This window comes from Cervus elaphus, chromosome 9 (assembly GCF_910594005.1).
Source record: "Cervus elaphus chromosome 9, mCerEla1.1, whole genome shotgun sequence".
In the NCBI taxonomy this organism is placed as follows: Eukaryota; Metazoa; Chordata; class Mammalia; order Artiodactyla; family Cervidae; genus Cervus; species Cervus elaphus.
The window spans coordinates 9032920-9053065 of record NC_057823.1 but is presented as its reverse complement, the minus strand read 5'-3'; the positions used below and the strand labels follow the sequence as shown (position 1 = coordinate 9053065).

At 55.2% G+C, this 20146-nt stretch overlaps 2 protein-coding genes across 9 annotated transcripts in view; both read left to right on the top strand.

Moving 5' to 3' along the window:
* Positions 1 to 8110, top strand: part of KCNN1 (potassium calcium-activated channel subfamily N member 1) — a 37352-nt gene extending 29242 nt beyond the window's left edge. For 3 of the 7 annotated variants that reach the window (XM_043910975.1, XM_043910973.1, XM_043910971.1), the window contains 3 exons: positions 3927 to 3935; positions 4160 to 4229; positions 7472 to 8110. In XM_043910975.1, coding sequence (XP_043766910.1) covers positions 3927 to 3935; positions 4160 to 4229; positions 7472 to 7726 — 334 coding nt within the window. In that variant the 3' untranslated portion in view covers positions 7727 to 8110. The remainder of the gene's footprint in view (positions 1 to 3926; positions 3936 to 4159; positions 4230 to 7471) is intronic. The other 4 variants (XM_043910974.1, XM_043910972.1, XR_006342580.1 and 1 more) reach the window with 3 other exon arrangements.
* Positions 8111 to 9275: 1165 nt separating this feature from the next.
* On the top strand, positions 9276 to 17775 carry ARRDC2 (arrestin domain containing 2). 2 transcript variants are annotated; one of them, XM_043910970.1, is made up of 8 exons: positions 9276 to 10025; positions 13706 to 13772; positions 13997 to 14144; positions 14649 to 14751; positions 14840 to 15096; positions 15462 to 15624; positions 15903 to 16060; positions 16607 to 17775. In XM_043910970.1, exons 1-8 carry the CDS (start codon positions 9767 to 9769, stop codon positions 16658 to 16660), a joined length of 1209 nt encoding a protein of 402 aa, XP_043766905.1. In that variant the 5' UTR covers positions 9276 to 9766; the 3' UTR covers positions 16661 to 17775. The 2 variants fall into 2 exon arrangements, with proteins under 2 accessions (XP_043766905.1, XP_043766903.1); XM_043910968.1 differs by lacking the exon at positions 9276 to 10025 and adding an exon at positions 13211 to 13612.
* The last annotated feature ends 2371 nt before the right edge of the window (positions 17776 to 20146 follow it).

Below are 20146 nucleotides of genomic sequence, written 5' to 3'. Positions count from 1 at the left end.
TTTCTTCTCTGGAATAGCCAAAATGCCTTTCCCCTTGGGCACGAAAGCAATTTCCTCTTTTTGCTTTGCCTTCCAGGAAGTTCAGAATTAAATTTGTGGCCTGATTTGTATGATCATGTGGGGTAATCAGAGATCACTTAATTTTCTCTGTTCTCCCTTTTTCCTGAGAATTATTTAATCAAGTAGTTCTCATGTTGACTGCTCATTGCAGTCACCTAGGGAGTGCTTTTTAAAATCCCATAGGCCATACCGAATGCCAATTACAGTAGAGTCTGGGATACAGCCTGAGCTCAAGTTTAAGCTCCTCAGGGGAATCCAATGCTCAGCCAGAGTCGGCAGACTTTTTCTGTAAAGGACCAGATATTAATTATCTCAGGCTTTGTGAGCCAGAATGTCTCTGTTGCGACTACTCGGCTCTGCTGTTGTAGCAGGAAGGCAGCAAGGTGAATGGGTGTGACTATGCGCCAATAAAACTTTGTTTTCTAAAACAAACAGCTGCCCGGAATTTGGCCTATAAACCATAATATGCCAATCACTGTCCATAAGAAATATTATGTAAGTAACATACATAGTTTAAAATTTTCTAGTACCCACATTATAAAAAGGTGAAAAGAAACAAGTGAAATTAATTTTAATATATTTATTCAACCTAATATATAAAAATCATTATCAGTTACTAATATGTGATTAATATAGAAATCATTAATATTTTAGAACGTCTCTGATACTAAATCTTTGCAGTCTGGTGGTTATTTTACACTACGACCTGTTTTTATTCAGACAAGTCACATTTCAATGTTCACTAGCTACATATAGGAGGTATGGGACAGTGCAGTCTAGAATTTAAACAGGTCCAAATTCTGTGGGATCCAGCACTCAACAATAAATTAGAGTTGAGTCACATAGTACCTGATTTAAAATTTTCAAGCATTTTAAGGCACTTCTCAGAATGGGCCTATGCATCCCCAGCTCTTACATTCTGGAAAACCTCATTCACAATTGGGCTTCCCTGGGAACATCAGATGGATTCTTGCCCTAAGAACTCCTCAACCAGACTCAGGGGCTGATGAATCAGAGAGTGAGGCAAACAGTGTTAGGGTCTGAGCTAGTACAACAGGAAGGCAATCAAGTCAGCCATAAGGAACAGAGATGGGAAGCAACACTGCCAACCCCCGCGTGGGCAGGAGAGTCAGGCAGCTTGTTGTGGGGAGACTCCAGGTCCTGGCTAGTGTGGGCAGCTACTGGGGCACCACAGCGTAGCAGAGTGTGGCCGCAGAAGACCAGGCCATGAGCGAGGAAGCTCAGCTAGCTCACTTTAACTCCTTCAATCCTGGTTACTCATTTTGCCTCTTTTTAAAGAACAGCTTTATTAAAGTATAATCAACATACAGTCAAGTGCGGCTGTTGAGAGTGCACAGTTTGATCAGTATTAACATATGTGTACCCCCATGAAACTGTCCCCACGGTCAAGATAATGAACAGATTCATTGCCCTAGAAGTCTTCTTGAGCCCCGATCATCCTTGTCTTTTAACTAGAGACTTTAGTCCGTTAACATTTATTGTGTTTACTGTACCATCCTTGTTTTTTAGCTAGAGTTTAATCCATTGTGTTTACTGTTATGATTGAATTAATTTCTCATGATCACAATCTCTACTTCACAAGACTGTGGGGAGGTCTAAATGGAGTGATATGCAAAAATGCCTGGCATAGGTCATGGCACAGAGCAAGTTTTCAGTAACACATGGTACCCCCAACCTCTGCTTCCATAATCACCTACGAAGCAGGGGAAGAAATCAGTACCCCCACCTACTTGGCGTCACTGTGCCCAGGTGTTTGTCCTATTTACTCACAAGACCCTACAGCCCTCCTTGTTGACCCTTCAAATGTTGTTTACTGACCACAGGGTCCCAGTCTGGTCTCTGCCACCTAACTGCGGGGCCTGAGCAAGTGACTATGCTACTTCAAGCTTCATTTTCTTATCTGTAAAGTGGAAACAGTGGTGACATCCCTCTTCTCCAGGAATGGAGTGTGGATGAAACACAATCGGGGTGACCAGATGACTTGCCTGTGCCTGCCTGCCACATAGTATTTTCTGAAAATGGGAACTGGTGGTGTTGTTGACATCCTCAATATGTTCACTTGGTTAAGCCACAAGAATTTCCTCCACCAGCTGGTGTGCCAGGCATGGAGGGCACAGACATGTCTCTGCTCTGGACCTTGCTCTCAGGGATATCCCTGAAAGTTCTCTGGGAGAAGTGGGAGGGTAGGAATTGAGGACAGTTAGGTCAGTGGAGAAGGCACCTCCTCTGTGAGTTCCCTGTGTTCTTTTGCTCTGGGGCAGGACTATGTCACTCACCTTTAGGTCCCCCTGCAACCCCCCCCCCCCCCCCAAATAGTGGCCTTATAAGAACAGCTGATGAAATCAAGCACATTTGAACTAGGGCCTGAAAGATGGATGGGATTTGGGTAGGAAACCAAGAGGTGGGCATGCATACCAAGGAGTGTGCACAGTTTGGACAAGGGTGGGAGGTGGGAGCACAGTGCCCAGCAGATGAGAGGTGCCACCAGCAGGTATGAGGGAGCCATGGCATCTTCTTGAGCTGGAGAGTCCCCACGACGGGAGTGCGGTGTGAGCAGCCAGTGGAAAGGAAGACATGGTCTCAGAGGGGACAGACAGGACACAGCCTACGGCGTACACGTACCACAAGCTGGGTGGTTTAAAACAGAATTTGTGATCGCACCACTCTGGAGGCCAGAAGTCCACAATCAAGGTGTTGGCAGGACCATTCTCCCTCTGAGGACATTAGGGGAAGATTTGTCGTAGGCGTCTCTCCTAGCTGTTGGCAGCCCCAGGCATTCCTTGGCTCGTAGAAACATTGCTCCGATCCTCCATCTTCATGTGTTCTCCCTGTGTCTTCACATCATTCTCCTTCCCTGTGTGTGTGTCCAAATTTGCCCCCTTTTATAAGGATACCAGTATACCAGTTATCTTAACCGGATTAAATCTGGAAAGACTCCATTTCCAAACAGTCACATTGTGAGGTGCTGGAGGTTAGGACTTCAGTATGTCTTTTGCGGGGACACCATTCAACCTGTAACAGGAAGGTTCCAGAGATGCCAAGAATGACTTCCCCAGGGCAGGCATGTCTGTGGCTCCTTAGCAAGCCTCTGTTATCCTCTCCAGGGCACCCCCAGACTTCCAGTGTTGGGGTTGCCTGTATCTGCCTCCACTTCTCCAGACCGAGAAGTGGGTCCTCCCAGGGGTCCTGACAACACCCAGGATGGGTGGGACCCAAGGGTCCTCTCCAAGCGTCTGTCACATGTTAGATGTGCAGGGCTTGAGTTCGGACCAGTGAGGAGGAAAAAAAGAGTCCTGCCTGAAATGGTCTCCCTGGGCTGGCTTAGCTACAGAAGGGGCGGAGGGAAGGGGTGAGGACAAACCCCCACGCCCGCATAGGGAGCCGTCCACAGGGCCAGGGTCTCAGAGGCTGAGCGGCAGGCAGCGCAGCCTCAAGTGCTGGTAGGAGGCTGGTAGGCGCCGGCTTTGCCCGCTCTGAGCCTCGGTTTCCCCCTCAGGAAATGTGTGGGCACAGTTTTCTGGACTAAATGCCATCTCCAGGGCCGGGAGCTCGGCACAGGCTGGCATACAGCGCGGCTGCAGGGCTGAAGGCAGCTGCATTTGGTGGGAGGGCGCTGCTGGAGAGAGGAAGCAGAGAGCGGCTGCATCCCTGAGGGCTGGCACCACCGCCTCAGAGGCTGGACCTCTCCCAAGAGCAAGGGCGGTTGCCCCTCTGCTGTCTAGGGCCCCCAGTCTGGCCCTGGGGTGCCGCCCATGGGAGGTGGGCCGGGTTGGGTACGGGCCGCCCAGCTGTGCTGAGATTAAAATTGCCTTGTGGTTTCTCTCTGCTCCGCCGGGTCCCACCAGAGCGCAGAAGTAAGTCTCTTCCCTGGGGGTTGGTGCATGTGTGCTGAACCATCCCCCAGGCCCTGCTGCCCCCTGCATGCCAGGAAGGGATGGGCTGCAAGGGGACCTCCAGCTTGCCCCTCATCCCCCGACTGCACACCCCACAAGGTGACTCTGGGTGGGGTGAGTTGCATGGAAGACCCCTGACCCCACTGCAGCCTCTGCACAACCCCACCTGCCCACCTGTCCCCCAGGCTCCGGAGTGTGAAGATTGAGCAAGGGAAGCTGAATGACCAGACCAACACACTCGCAGACCTGGCCAAGGTGAGGAGGGCAGGGCAAGGTGGGGCAGCCCCGGGGGCCAGAAGGGGTTGGTTGGGCCTTCAGGGGAGGCTCAGTCATGTCCGACTCTTTTGTGACCCCAGGGACTGTAGCCCGCCAGGCTCCTCTGTCCATGGGATTCTCCAGGCAAGAATACTGGAGTGGGTTGCCATTCCCTTCTCCAGGGGATCTTCCCAACCCAGGGATCTAACCTGGGTCTCCTGCATTGCAGGCAGATTCTTTACCATCTGAGCCATCAGGGAAGCCTGGTGGAAGAGGAGGAGGAGGAGGAGGGGAAGGAGGGGGAGGAGGGGGAGGAGGAGGGGGGGAGGGGGAGGAGGGGTGCTCAGTAAAGAACCAGGCCCAGCTCCTGCCAGGGAGGGAGGAGCAGTGCTGGTGCCCATGGTACAGTCCAGGGATGCAGGGCAGGGAGCATCCACTGTGAACATGAGCCGTGTCTGCAAGGGTCCACTGTGACCAGAGGCTCCAGTTGTTAGAGAGATGCCAGAAATCTACATCTGTGTGTAAAATCTTTACTTTGGAATGTTGGTGGCTATTTTACAGTTTTAATTAATAGCTCTAATAAGAATATGTAATTAGTGGGCTACACTGGTGAAGTGGTACGTTCATATTTAGAAATGTCAGCCACATACAGGCTCTAAAGTTTAAGAGAAAAACAAATTTCTTTTGCTATGAATATAAGTTCAAATTATAGACTTCCCAAGCGGCTCAGTGGTAAAAGAATCCACTTGGAAATTCAGGAGACACAGGTTTAATCCCTGGGTGGGAAAGATCCCCTGAAGAAGGAAATGGATACCCACTCTAGCATTCTTGCCTGGAGAATCCCATGGACAGAGGAGCCTGGCGGACTATAGGCCATGCAGTCGCAAAGAGTCAGACGTGACTTGGCGACTAAATAAGCAAGAACAGAGCCTCAGGAGAAAGCTTATTTGTATAACAATTAAATATCTTTGAGGAGATTAAAGTTAATTGCCAGAGCTCTGTAAGATCAGTTTGTGTTAGAAATGGATCTGTTTGTTAGTTCTAACTTCAGGTCCCATCCGATTTCTAGCTTTCTATTCATCCATTAGAAGATATGTCAACTGACTCAACTTCAGATGGGCAAGCTCTTAGAATATTTGTCACGCTCTTCTCAGCTCCCATCTGCCCTTCCACAAATTGCTCACGTATGAACTTTGCTAACTGGCTACATCTCCTAATCAATTAGTAGATCTGAGCCTAATTTAATATTATCCTTAGAAAATGTGAAGTCCTCTTCTATTTTACTAGTCATACCTCATCACATTTTGGACTCACTCTCTTCATCATTAGCAAGAGAATGCAATTTAAGGGAGTTTCCTAGTAGCCTAGTGGTTAGGACTCCAGGCTTTCACTGCTGTGGCCCCAGATTCAATCCCTGGTCAGAGAACTGAGATCACACAAGCCATGCAGTATGGCCAAAATTAAAAAAAGAATGCAATTTAATTTAATACTAACTTACATAAACTTAATTTGGAAGGGAATGTTACAGAGGAAAAAACATTCTAGAAGCCTGAAGAAATGATTCAGTTGGTAGTAGAAAGATCATAATCCTAAGAGCATGTAGAAGTCCTTGGCCAACTAATTTGATGCGAATGAGATAACAGTTCCAAATATATATATTAAATGCCTTTGAAAAACTCGGGTATATTATAGTCTGGATTATCCATTATCACACTTACTTCATGAGTATAGATGATTAAAATGTGAACTGCTAAAAGTTATTTAAACCTATAATTATAGCAGTATGCTTTTCTCAAAATACATTTAAGGAAGGCTTCTTTGAAGTAAGTCTTTCACTGGATTGGATGATATGGTTTCTAATTTTTTTAAAAAATTTAATGAGGTTAAAATGTTTTCCAGTATTAAATTTTAATGCTTTCCAAGGTTGCTGATTTAATTTGTATCTCTCCAACAAAAACAAAATATATATTCTAATAAAAACTTAAACCTAAAAAAAAAAAAAAAAGCTTAAACCTCAGAGAGGGCCAAAAAGAACCATCCAGCGGCTGTTCGTTCAGTTGCTCAGTCGTGTCCAACTCTTTGTGACTCCACGGACTGCAGCCTGCCAGCCGCCTCTGTCCACAGAATTCTCCAGGCAAGAATACCTGAAGGGGTTGCCATTTCCTCCTCCAGTCGGAGGGCTGGATACCTCCAGATGTTACTCCCTGGCCTTGGGGACTGTGTGGTCCCTTGAGGCAGGCTGGGATGAGGGTCTGTGGCCCTAGGAAGGCCCCAGAGGCATTTGTTCACCCTGGGATGGGATTTGCTTATCACTAACAGTAAAGAGTGGAAGGCACAGCCCAGGTAAAGATTCGGGGCTGAGAGGCTGTGGGTACAGTGCAGAAAGAAGGTGTTGTGGCGTGGATGAGCAGTCTCCCTCCCACAGAGCATGGCCAGGGAGGGTGGGGTCACACAAGCCCTAGCCCCAGAATAGGTGGTGAGCTGCGGACCGCCCCTGGAGGGCGGGTGGAGGTGGGGGAAGGAGGGTCTAGTCTGCAGGGAGCTGGGCTGAGAATGGAACCACGGTCTAGCGCCACCTGGTGGCTGCAGCGACATCTGCACCGAGGGCTGTCCGCGTGTGTCCCGCCTCCCCCCACGACTCCCCGGCTCATCTGTCTGGACACCCCCGCTTGCTGGGTTGTGAGAAGCGGCCGAGGTGGCAGGGACGCCCCACCACCTGGTGTAACAGGGACTGTTGTGGCGGTCGTGTCCCCTGGTCTGTGATGGAGTCAGATGCTTGGGGCGGTCACCTCTCCCCGGAACCCCCATCTCCTTCCCAATCTAATGTGGGAAGTGGGGGACAGTTCACCTAGCCTCCTCCCCCTCGACAGTGTTCCCAGCCTGGAGCAACGTCAGTCCAGAATCACCCAAGACCAGCCTCTGATTTTATGCACCATGTGGCTAGTTCATCCCCTCAGGGCAACTCTGGTCACACTCACTGGGCCCCAGACCTTCCCCTGGACCTTCCCTGCTGGCCCCGAGCCTGGCATTCAAGACCTGTGTCTCGCCTCACCTGTTCCCCCACCGCTCCCTGGGGTCCACCCAAGAGACCTTCGGCTGGGCCGGTAGAGCCCTTATAGCCGCCCCTCACTTAGGTCCAGTTAGTGGGTCGCCACCCAATCAGGGCTGCCCTGCCGTCTCTGGGCCCATCCCTCCCTCTCTCACCTGCTTTCTCCTCTCTCTCCCGCCTCTCTGTCCGGCAGACCCAGAATGTCATGTACGACCTCATGTCCGAGCTGCACGCCCAGCACGAGGAGCTTGAGGCCCGCCTGGCTGCCCTCGAAAGCCGCCTGGATGCGCTGGGCACCTCCCTGCAGGCCCTGCCTGGCCTCATCGCCCAAGCCATACGCCCGCCCCCGCCCGCCCTGCCGCCCTGGCCTGGCTCCGGCCCCCTAGACCAGGTGGCTCGGAGTCCCCCCCACTGGTGGCCACCCGTGGCCCCTTCAGACTGCGGGTGACAGCCCTGCCTGCCACCGGACCCCTCAATTTTGGCCATCGTGTGGCCGCCACTTCCACGCCATCCAAGAAGCCCTGTACAGTGGCGCCTCTTGGAGTTCAAGGAGCCGAAGCTGAGTTGGGCTGAGTGGACTGGGGCCCGAACCACTGCACCCCACCCAGACTGTTCGGGCAGAGAGTAGGGCCAGGCGGCAGGCGAGGGCAGATCTGCCTCCTCCCTGCTTGGCGCTGGGGGAGCTTGGAGCTTCCTCTGGCCCACCGATTCCCCGGTACGCCCCTCCCCCACCCTCGGCTCTCTCCAGGCCCCGGGTGGGTGTGGGGCAGCCAGGAGAGGGGTCCTTGCCGGTTCCAAATAAAGCAGGACCCGCCCACTTGCAGCCTGTTGTGTGTGGCTGGTGGAGACTCGTATCACAACATGGGCAGTGGACACCCGGGCCCTGGGGATTCCAGACCGGATGTGGGGGTCAAGGTGAGCCCAGCCCATCCTGGCCTAGTGGTCTCCCGGGCCTGGACGCCACACCTCCCTGCGGACATCTGCACCTGTCCCACCTGGTACCCACAGAGGGATCCTGCAGGGAGCAGGGCCCAGCCCTGGCCCGCAGGGAAGTGGATAGTCAGGACGCCCCACCAGCTCGCTTTGCCAGAGGACCCTGTAGGGGCCAGGCTCCAGTGGGACTGTCGGTCCTGGTCCAGAGGGGGAGGTGACATGAGTGAGGAGGGCCATTCCCTGTTTGATGAACATGGATTGAGCACCTGCTGTATACAGCCAATATAATGACGACTCTTCCCCAGAACCTGACCAGGGTAGGATGGGGAGACTCAGAGAAGTGAAACCACCTGCCTGGGGCTACAGAGTGAAGAGAGCTGAGCCAGGATTTAAACTCAGCGGTCCATAGGCCAAGGGGAAGAATGCACTCGGTGGAGGTCACTCCATGGGGAGGGGACTGCTGTGATCCTGGGCTGAGAGAGGCCTCTCTGGGGCAGAATGGAGGGGAAGGTCTCAGACAAGTAGAATCAGAAAGGTCCTTCCAGGCCTTGGGCTCAGAGCGCTGGAGTCAGGTGGGGAGGCAGGCTCTTGGCAGATGCTGGGCCCTGTGGAGAGGGAGGCTACTCTGGATCCAGCTGAGAGCCCAGGCTCTGGCAGCCTCTGATAAGGCCATGGGCCACCTGCCTGGGGGTGATAGGTGGGACACAAGAACAAGAAGGATCCGGGGAGGTGTCGGTGGGCTGAGGTCAGACGTGGGTTCGAGTCCTGAGTCAGCCGCCGCTGGGTGCCTATGGGCAGCGGCTGCCCTTCCGGGGGCCTCAGTTTCCCCTTCTGTAAGATCAGGTGCTGAAAACAGGGCACAGTGCTCACCCTTGGGGACACCCAGTCTGTTAGAGGAGGCACTGCAGTGAACCCACCGCAGTCAAAAACACAGCAGCCAGAGCCACATAGAATTAAGTCCAGAGCATGTTTCCGAGGAGGTGACATTTGGGCATGGAGACCTGGAGAAGGGCGTTCCTAGCAGCAACCGCCGGCGCAAAGGCCAAGAAGCGAGACCCAAGCTTGGTGTGTTTGGGGAACAACCAGATGATGGCAGGAAGGCCGGGGAGGAGCTGGGGCCGCGCCGAGTCCAAAGGTGCCGGGCAGGGGACGAATGTGTCCACTAGACAGACCCCGGGTGGTTGCCTCCGCTCCGCGCCAGCCACATCCGCCCCCGCCCGCCTCTGACTCAACGGCGCCTACCCTGCAAAAACAGAACCCGCCCCGCCCTGGGGGGTAGCAAAGTCAAACGCGCGGACACGCGGGCGGCACGTCCCCGGAGGCCCGAGCGCGTCACGAGGGCGGACACGGAGGACCAGGAAGTCAGCCAAGTACGCGCCGGCCCCGGGCCGGCGGCGTCCACACAGGTTCGTAGAAGCAGGAGAAGGCTCGGGAGGGGTGTCCGGCGCGGCGAAGACCAGCACCGAGACCAGAGAGGTCGGCAGACGCGGCCCAGCAGCGCGCCGGGCGGAGCCGCGGCGGTACAGCATCCCCGCCGCGCGCCCTGGTCCCCGCCATGCGTCCGGGGGGCGTGCGCAGCTTCGCGCTGGAGCTGGCGCGGGGCCCGGACGACGCGTACCGCGGCGGGGAGCGCCTGTGCGGCCGGGTGCTGCTGGAGGTGGCGGCGCCGCTGCGGGTGCTAGCGCTCGAGGTGGCGGCGCGCGGCGGGGCGGTCACGCACTGGCTCGAGGGCCGAAGCGTGGGTGTCAACGCCGTGTCCAGCGACTACGCGGCCGCCGAGACGTACCTGCGACGGCGGCAGCTGCTGCTCCGAGGTGAGCCGCTCATCTCCCCCACCCCCGAGCCAGAATCCCCGCCACCGACCCCTCTTCTCAGGTCTGCTAGGACTCCCTTGACCTAGAGGATATGCGGTGAAGACATCCCCCCCACCCCCCGCCCCCCTATGGAGTCTGGGGTGTTACCAATCGCTTGCCACCCGGATACAGCAGTGAGGAATCAAATCCGCCGGACAAAGTTTTGGGTGAAGTGGAAAAGTATAGTTTTACTGCTTTGCCAGGCAAAGGGAGACACACCTGGTTCTGCCTTGAAAAACGATGTCTCCACCCCAGAAAACTAGATGAGGGGTTTTATCACAGTGGTTCAACACTGGGGGTCTTTGATGACATTAAGGTGTGAGCGGGGCTTGCACACCCTTAATCTCATCTCAGGTGGTCTTCTAATTTTTGTGAGCTTCTCAGTTCCCTGTCATCTTCTCTCGGGTGGTTTCTTGGCTTCTCCCTTGATTAGCAACTGTTCAAATCCGCCCTATGAAACTCAGGAAAGGTTATGGGGCTGGAGTCAAGAAATGGGGTCAGAAAGGCCTCTGTGCTTGGGAGCCCCACAGGACCCCCTTCGTTTCAGGGGATGGTGGAGCTAGGAGATCCTCCTCTCTGAACACCAGGACGCCTCGTTAGCCCCAGGCCTGGGGGCTCTGATTTCCCAAGAAGGCCCATGTCTCAACCCCCGCCAGTGCCCCTTACCAGTGTTTACAGGAAGGGTTGTTTGCTGGATTGGGGATTTTGGTGGTGTTTGCAGGTAAGGGGTGGGAATACATCCCAGGCAGGGAGAAGACTTGGGGTAGGGTCAGATCAGGTTAGGAGTCTTGGACATGTCCCTGCTTGCTCTGAGCCTCCGTCCTCCTCCCTTAGGCCATATGGCCAGTTGAGAGCGAAAGTAGGGGAGGGCAGGGACAAAGAGAAAGTCTGTGCTCTAGCACCTGCTGAGTGACTGAAGAGGGTGTTGGCCTCCCTGGGCTGCCCTGGCCACTTCTTCAGGGAAGGCAGACCTCACTATACCCATCTGCAAGATGGGTAGAAACAGGATGCAGCTCAAATCTGGCTCCCTGCCCACAGCACCCTTACTTCCGGCCCTGCACACACTAGATGCTTTGCCTACAGACTTACTGCTTTGTCCAAACAGCCGCCAGGTGTGGGAGGCTCTCGCCTGATGCGCTGTGGAAACCAAAGTGTAGCTGGCATGGAATGAAGCACAAAGGGGCCTTGTAGGCACTTCCCTTTCCTTGAGGCTTAGGGACATCGGAGCTGGTCTCACCCTCCAGCCCTCCTGCTCCCACTCACTGGTAGCCTCCTTAAGATACTGGGGGAGTGAAGCAGAGTTGCTGTGACTTCCGCTGAGTCCCTGCTCGTCTCTGGGGGAACCCATCTGTGAAATGGACTGAGGACCCTGGCTCAGAATGAACCTTCCCAGGATTACCCTGGCAGTCCAGTGGTTAAAACTCTTGAGCTTCCATCGCAGGGGGCGTGGGTTTGATATCTGGTACCTGGTCATGAAACTAAGATCCCACAAGTCTTGTGTGACCAAAAAGAAAGCATGAGCCATCCCATCCCCCCAAGGTCACTCTATTCCCTGCCTCCTCCTGGGCCTATGGCCTCCTGTCTTCTTTCTAGGCTTCCCTTGGCCCTGGGAGAAGGTCCTAGTGCCTTATTTCAGCCCCAGAGCCCTTCAGCAGGCTGATCACTGAGTGGACAGCCTCTACCCCTCTCTACCGGTTTGCCCTGACCTCTATCACTGACTGGGTGTGTCAGTTATGGCCGCCTCCCCCTGGGGGTGTCTTGGCCTCAGTTGGGGTTCCAGCCAGGCTGAGCCAGACTCAGAAGGCATGGCCAAGGTAGGGGGTTTTAAGACTTCCTAAAGGAAATCAGCCCTGAATATTCATTGGGAGGACTGATGCTGAAGCTGAAGCTCTGATACTTTGGCCACTTGATGGGAAAAGCCTACTCATTGGAAAAGACCCTGATGCTGGGGAAGGTTGAGGGCAGGAGGAGAAGGGGGCAACAGACGATGAGATGATTGCATGACATGAGTTTGAGCAAACTCTGAGAAATAGTGAAGGACAGGGAAGCCTGGTGTCCTGCAGTTCATGGGGTCGCAAAAAGTTGGATACGACTTGGGGACTGAATAAGGTAGGGGGTTCAAGCAGCAATGTATGACGCTGCCATCAGAGGGCGCAGGCGCTTCGCGGATCGCGTACAGGCAGCTTCCAACCTGGAAACCCTACTTAAGGTTCTTATCTGTGGAAACTGAGGTCCAGAGAGTGGTTACCGTCCCAAAGGCATACCGCAGCCCTGAACCCGGGGATTCTATGAGCTTCCCCGGCACTTGGCTCTGTCTGTGAGGGGACGAGCTGGGTCAAAAGAGCAAAGAGAAGTTTGCGGAGGCAGGGAGGGTGGGGAATGAGGGGTGGAGAGGGCAGGAGCTGAAAGGTTGGAAAGGAACGTGGAGCAAAAGCGCAGAGGCGCCGCTGAATGAGGCACGGTGTCAGGGGCGGATGGATGAGTCGGGAGAGAGGCTCTGGGAGGGGTCGAGTAGGGCTACACCGCGATTCATGCACAACTCTCTGAGGTCGGGACTGATCTTCTTCTGGCTCTACAAACGTGGAAACTCAGGCTCCGAGATGTCATTAAACCAGGTCACCCAGCTGAGCGGGTTTCAAATCAGGTGGGGGCAGCAGGCGCCCAGTGTTGGAAGGCCCCAACCACTTCTTCCTCCCTCCCCCATTGCACGGGGTGGAGGTGGGGTGGGCGGGCCGAGCTGAGGCCCCGAGGTAGTCAGTCCTAGACTCTCGGGGACCTGGCCGTTCCCTCCAGCTCCGGCTGGACATGCACCGAGTCACGTCTGCAAGTGGCGGCCGGTAGATGATTAAGCCGGCGGCAGAACGCTCTTGCTAGGTGACCTGGCCTGGGTTTTTCCTGTTCTCCCCTGCAGTATGAGAGATACTTGTTCTGTGCCGCGATGCTTGTCTCATCCCAGAATCCCAGAGAGTAGCAGGGGTAGAAGGCCGCCAGCCGCAAACCAAGGCTTTTGTTATTTTGCTCCAAGCCTGGGCAAGGCCACGCCTCTTGCCGCGCCATTGGCGTATTCCCTTCCGGGGGCGGGACCTGCGTCTCGCCCCGCCCCTCTCGCCGTATAAATGCGGCGCCGGCGCAGGCTGTGAGGAGTCTTTGGCCCGACCTTCGAGTGCGCCTGCGTGCGCCTGGTGGGCTCGCGCCCTGGGCTGCAGCCGTCGAGCCGCCGCGCCGCGGGTTCGAAGCCAGGGGCCGCGCGCCGCGAGTTCGTATCCCCGCGGCGATGCTCTTCGACAAGGTGAAGGCATTCGTGGTGCTACTGGATGGTGCTGGCGCGGGCTCTGAGCCCGTGTTCAGCGGCGGCCAGGCGGTGGCCGGCCGAGTGCTTCTGGAGCTAGCGGGCCCAGCGCGAGTGAGCTCCCTGAAGCTGCGCGCGCGGGGTCGCGCCCATGTGCACTGGACCGAGTCGCGCAGCGCGGGCTCGAGCACGGCGTACACGCAGAGCTACAGCGAGCGCGTGGAGGTTGTGAGCCACCGTGCCACGCTGCTCGCGCCAGGTACCAGCCGGGGGACCCCTGCGCTGCGCTTGCTCTGTGCTCCGGGAGCCCCTTCGCAGCCACTGAGCCTCCCCCTCTTACTCCCACTTGCAGGCACTGGAGAGACCACAACGCTGCCTCCTGGGCGTCATGAATTCCCATTCAGCTTCCAGCTGCCACCGTAAGTCGAGCGGGGTGCAGGATTGTGGGGGAGCCTCTAAGTGTCCCTAAGTCTGCAGCCCCTTCCAGGTTTGGGACTCCACTGCTCGGTACCTGGGGGCCACTGAGACCCCAGATTGTCTCCCTGGGAGGCCCCCCCAGAGTGTCTCCTGTCTCTCATCCCCCAGAGCATTTGGGGATCTCCCACCTGGGTGTCTCTGGGTCTTACCTTCTTTCCCCGCCCAGGACGCTAGTGACTTCCTTTGAAGGCAAACACGGCAGTGTCAGATACTGCATCAAAGCCACCCTCCACCGGCCCTGGGTCCCTGCCCGTCGGACGAGGAAGGTGTTTACTGTCATTGAGCCTGTGGACATCAACACACCGGCTCTCCTGGTGCGTGGCTGCCCTTGGTGGGTTGGGGGCACTGCGGGCAAGGTCCTGGCTACATGGTGATTGGCTGCTCATTCCTCTGTTCACAAAGTGGGGGTCACAGCTGAGCCCTGGCATGGAGGGAGGCAGGCCAGGGAATGCCAGTGGAGCTAGGTGTGAGAACCAGCTGCACCAGTTTGCTCTGTGGCTCTGTGTGAGTGTCTCACCCTCTCTGAGCCTCCCACGCATCCCTCGTCTGTGAAAGGGGGCGCAGTCAGAGCTTACAATAATAATGGCTTACCGAGCACTCATTAACACTCTGAGTGCCAGCTTGTTCACTTGTTTTTAGCTTGATGAGATGGGTCACATTCCTGGATCCATTTTGCAAACAGACTGTTAGAAACCAGGATGCTAGGCCCTGCCCCAAATCTTCCTTCAGCTGAGGGTGGTTTAGAAGCTCCACAGGGTCTGTGGTTGGTACAATGGGACCCATTTCACATCCTTTTCCTCCCCTCGACCCCCGGCCAGGCCCCTCAAGCCGGAGCTCGGGAAAAGATCGCCCGATCCTGGTACAGTAACCATGGCCTTGTCTCCCTCTCAGCCAAGATCGACCGCAAGGGCTACACTCCAGGTAACAGGTGGGAGGGCCTGGACTGGGAAGAAGACCAGCGTCAGGGGTGCAGGTGGGGAAACTGAGGCCCTGTGGTTTCACCTAACAGGTGAAGTGATCCCTGTCTTCGCTGAGATCGACAACGGCTCCACGCGCCCCGTGCTGCCTCGGGCAGCCGTGGTCCAGACCCAGACCTTCATGGCGCGAGGTGCCCGCAAACAGAAGCGAACCGTGGTGGCTAGTCTCTCGGGGGAGCCTGTGGGCCCCGGGCGGCGGGCACTGTGGCAGGGCCGGGCTCTGCGGATCCCTCCCGTGGGTCCTTCCATCTTGCACTGTCGCGTGTTACACGTGGACTACGCCCTCAAGGTAGAGTATCCTCCGAGGCCGGGGTGGTTGCATTTGCTGTGTCCCTGATGCTGGGAAGGATTGAGGGCAGGAGGAAAAGAGGGAGACAGAGAATGAGATGGTTGGATGAGATCACTGACTCAATGGACATGAGTTTGAGCAAACTCAGGGAGATAGTGAAGGACTGGGAAGCCTGGCATGCTGCAGTCCATGGGGTCACAGAGTTGGACACAACTTAGTTACCGAACAGCAGCAACAACCAGCCTGGGGTCCCCCTCCCTCCTTGAGGCTAGAGCTGGGACCGCTGGGCCTCCTCCTGTAAGAAGGAGCGTGTGGCCAAGGCTGCCCGTGTGGCTGGTCTTCTATATTGTGGCGCTTCCCTCCAGGTCTGCGTGGACATCCCGGGCTCATCCAAGCTGCTCTTGGAGCTCCCACTGGTCATCGGCACCATCCCCCTGCACCCTTTCGGCAGCCGCTCATCCAGCGTGGGCAGCCATGCCAGCTTCCTGATGGACTGGGGGCTGGGGGTCCTGCCAGAGCGGCCTGAAGGTGAACTCTCCCTCCTGCTGTGGGTGGGCATGGGTGGGAGAGAGGCGAGGGCCTGGCTGACTCTCTTCCCCTCCAGCCTCGCTGGCTGCCCCCATCTCTAGAAGTGCTCCGAAACAATCATGTTGGCAACCGGAGTCCCCCCCAAGAATCCCAATCCAAGGGCACACAGCCCAATAGCCCCAGAACTGGCACACGCCAGCTCCACCTGGCCATTGCCCCCAATTCTGGGGCTCCCCTCCTCCTCCCCCAGCCTCACCCACCCTGTCTCTCAATTCTAGCCCCTCCCGAGTACTCCGAGGTGGTGCCCGACGAGGAGGTGGCAGCCATGGAGCAGAGCCTCTTGCCACTACTGCAGGACCCTGACGTGAGCATGGAAGGCCCCTTCTTTGCCTACATCCAGGAGTTCCGCTACCGCCCACCGCCCCTGTACTCCGAGGTGAGCTTGGGGGCTCGAGAAGCCCCTGTGCCTCTCCAAGGCCCTGGGAGCCAAGAGGAGGGGAAGGAACCACAGGTGAATCTACAGTAATGATAGAACTCCTAGGGACTTCCCTGGTGGTCCAGGGAGGAATCCACCTTCCAAGACGGGACGAGGGTTCGATCCCTGGTCGGGCCAGTAGGATCCCACATACTGTGAGGCAGTCAAGCCCGTGCGCCCCGACTGCTGAGTCCTCGAGCCTCGACTTGAGAGCCCGAGATTGCAAACGGCAGAGCCCACACGCTCTGAAGCCTGCACCATCTCAACTAGAGAGAAGCCTGTGGGCAGCAGTTAAGACCCAATGCAGTCAAAACTCAATTTCTTCTATTTTAAAGTGATAGCGCATCTTCTGCATCCTGTTCAGGGCCTGAACCCACTTTGCATCTCAATCTTTTCCTAAGTGTTGCTCCCTAACCTAGTGTGAGAGTGGAGATCAGGAGGATGGGGTGGGGGGTTGTTTCTGAGCCTCCAGGGCCTCCTAAGACTTGATGGGATCATTTCTGGCAGGAGGATCCAAACCCACCCTCTGAGGCCAGGAGGCCCCGCTGCATGACCTGCTGAGTGTCAAGTGGAAACTTCAAAGAATAAGGTGTTTACACATGCTTCCCACCACCATGGACATAGCAAGGAGTGGCTAGATGAAGAACAGACTGGGCTGACTACATTGAAGTTGGGGAAACTGAGTCTTGGAACAAAACAGGGCCATTCCAACATCACACAGAGGAAGAGCCAGTCTGGAGTCTTGATATATCTGAACTGGTCCTCATAAGGTACCAGATACCCACAGTAGGATCTGAGAAACCATTCAACCTGTCTATGTCGGCCTGTGTTCCCTCAGAAGCCTCCAGTCTGGGAGCGACAGAACCAAACATAAATACTTCCAGACCCACAGGACCAGAGGAAAGGACCCAGAGCTGGGAGAGTCCAAAGAGGGAGCGGAGAAGGCTTCCTGGGGAAAGGGCATTTTAGCTAAGGCTTTGATGTGTGAATAAGAGCTTGGTAGGCAGGCAAGCGAGAGGAAATGTCGAAGAAGGTCCGAGCTGACTGATGTTTGGAGACCGTCCCCTTCATCTTTGGAGTGGGGCTCAGAGAGCAAATGCCTCAGTCGAGGCCATGCTGCAAGGTCCAGGAGGCACGAGGGCCCAGGAACGAGGCATTCAGGAAAGCAGGTCATCAGGGCTGTGTGGGGCTGAGGGTGGCAGGTGCAGCGACTCCAGCCTTAAAACCTTTGACAACCAGAGACTCCTGTCCCAGGCTGGAGTGCCTGGGCCCCTCCTCACGCTCCAGGACATGAGCACTGCCTGGGTACTGCATGGCCTAAAAAACACAGGTTCAAAGGACAGACAAGACCGGCTACATAACTTGCAGAATGAAGACGTGGGGCCACTTGTTCAAGAATTGAGAATTTCAAGACAGGGACAGCAGAGCATTAAACCAGGCTGTGGGGACAGAGGTCAGCCTGGGGGGCAGAGAAGGGCCACAGTATGCTTCTGAACACCCCCTGTGTTCAGAAGGGACGTCCCAGAGGGACAAAATATGATGGGGCAGCTGGACAAGCCTCCAAGTGCAGAGACCCGGCTGAGGCAGGGCCCCCGCCTGGGACTCCACCTTTCTGATAAGCCTTAAGTTGTTCTCTTTTGTACATTTTTTTAAAAAATAAAAATCGCAGAGGAAGAGCTTGGGCTTAGTGGTTTATTGCCCCAGGTGCTGAGGAAGTTGGGTGGCCTTGACCACCATCTTGGGTCTGGATCGCAGATGAAATTCCAGGCCGAGGAGAGTTGAGGGGCCCATTGACCAGAAGGTGAAGGTGAGGCCCGAGGGCACAGAGGGAGACCGATACCACATCTCTCCCTTTGTAGTTGCAAGGCTGGGAGCAAAGCTGGTGGAGGCCTCATCTTTCTCCACAGAATGGAGCTGAGCAGCTGGGAGGAGGGCCAGAAGCAGGAGGATCCTGCTTGTCTGTGGAGTCTGGGCTGTTTTTGCTTCTGTTGTCATTGTTGAGTCACTCAGTCTTGTCTGACTCTTTGCAACCCCATGGACTGTAGCCCGCCAGGCTCCTCTCTCTGTCCATGGGATTTCCCAGGCAAGCATACTGGAGTGGGTTGCCATTTCCTTCTCCAGGGGCTCTTCCTGACCCAGGGGTCGAACCCACTTTTATTGAGATTCAATTCATTTGTCATTCGTAAGTGTGCTTATCATTTAGGACCTTTCCAATATTTTGCCACCATCACCTGTAATTCCCAATTATGGCTCATCAGTCCCAAAGGAGACCCTGTCCCCGCGAGCTGTCACTCCCCATTCCTCCTCCCTCAGCCCCAGGCAAACACTCATCTGCTTTCTTTGGTCTCTGAATTTGCCTGTTCTGGACATTTCATGTAGATGAGCTCATCGAATATGTGGCCTTTTTTGTCTGGCTTCTTTCACTCAGCGTGAAGTTCAGCCACTTTTGTTAAAACAGGAATCCATGCTTCGGTCCTTTTGATGGCCAAATAATATTCCATTGTGTAGCTGCACCAAGTTTTATTTATCCACCCAGCCCCTGTTGATGGACGTTTGGGTCATTCCCACCCCCTGATAATTGGGACTCATGTGGCTGTGGTTGTCTTCTGCAGGGTTCGTTTGAGCACCCACAGAGCTGTAGTTTAGCTAGCAGCCCAGAGTGGCCACGGGTAGGGCTGAGGGGCAGGATTGAGGACCAGGGGGGCCCTGGAGCAGGACACTGGGAGCTCAGTGTTCAGGCTTTGCTCTCTGTGATGATGGGTTCAGAAGTCACTTGCTCCTAAACCTCAGTTTCCCCATTTGAGACTCTAGGACACTTCCTCCTCACACTAATCACTCTCCTCCCTGGTCTAAATTTAGGCCCTGATTCCCAACATCTCCTAGTCTTGGGGTTCACCCAGTCTTCCCAGTTCAGCAGTATCTACCCTGGGTAGCTGATTGGCCATCAAGCTTGAAACTTGTCAGACTTGGGGCTCCTGGGGGCCCAGTGGCAGGGGGAGATGTTCCTACAGCACAGTTACCCAGATCCCCAAATGGCGGCCTCAGGTGGGGCTGAGTTCCCCATCAGCTGGATTTTGGAAGATGCCAGATAGCAGTTTCCAGATTCATGTTCCCAAACTAAGAAGTCTAAGGTGTTTATTGCAACAGCGGATGTGGGTACACTTCTATGAAACGTTCCCCCAGGGGGCTTGGGAGGACAAGCTACCTCGTGTCCCCAGGACTCCTGCGTCTGCAACTCTCTGGAACCTGATCCCTAAAGGAGGTGGATTTTCTGATTCGGATAAATGACAAGCAGCATGGAGCTAGGCCAGGCAGTCCAGAATTCAGGGAACTCCCTGGATGTTGAATGGGGCCCACGGAGTATAGAGGAGTGTGGCCAAATGTTCTTCTGAAAAAAAATCCCTCCCCTCCTTGGTCCTCTAAGACCAGTACCCACCTCTCCCTCCAGTTTCCCCCTCCATCCCTGGCTGCTACTCAAACACCCCAAGCTGACTCCCACTTCAGGGGCTTCACACATGCTGATCCTTCTGCTAAAAAGCTGTTCCCTATCGCTGTACTGTAGCCTTAAATTTCAGGGATAGCCCAACCTAAAGTCACCACTCCTCATCATTCCCTCCCCCATCTCCCTCACCTATGTTTTCTTTGCCTTCATCAGTCTCTGAAATTTGTACTTAGGTATTCACTTGTTTTGGCTGAGACCCTGAGAGCCGGACTAAGTCAGGGGTGTGTCTGGGGACCCAGCACACAGCAGGTATGAGTGCCTAGAGGGGATTCCCCATCTACTCTGGCGTGAACGAAGACTCTGATGGGGGTAGGAGGGTCACTGCTTCACGTTTATTCCCAGGACCCCCGAGAATCAGAACTGTCACCGGTTTAGAGTCGAGGCCAGGTCTCTCACTGTCTCTCTGCCTCTTTTGGTCACCATCTGTCTCTCTCTGTCTCTGACCCTTTCACCATCTCTCTCCTGCCCTGGCCGGGCCAGGCCCGGGGAATGGGGTGACAGGCAGGCAGGGCGCCTGCTGCTTGTTTTCCGCCCTCACTGGCAGC

Coding starts and splice junctions, on each gene's coding strand:
- ARRDC2 (XM_043910968.1), top strand. CDS start 13,339: ATGCTCTTCGACAAGGTGAAGGCATTCGTGGTGCTACTGGATGGTGCT. Junction 14,752..14,839: donor CCGCAAGGGCTACACTCCAG/GTAACAGGTGGG, acceptor TTCACCTAACAG/GTGAAGTGATCCCTGTCTTC. Junction 16,061..16,606: donor CACCGCCCCTGTACTCCGAG/GTGAGCTTGGGG, acceptor CATTTCTGGCAG/GAGGATCCAAACCCACCCTC.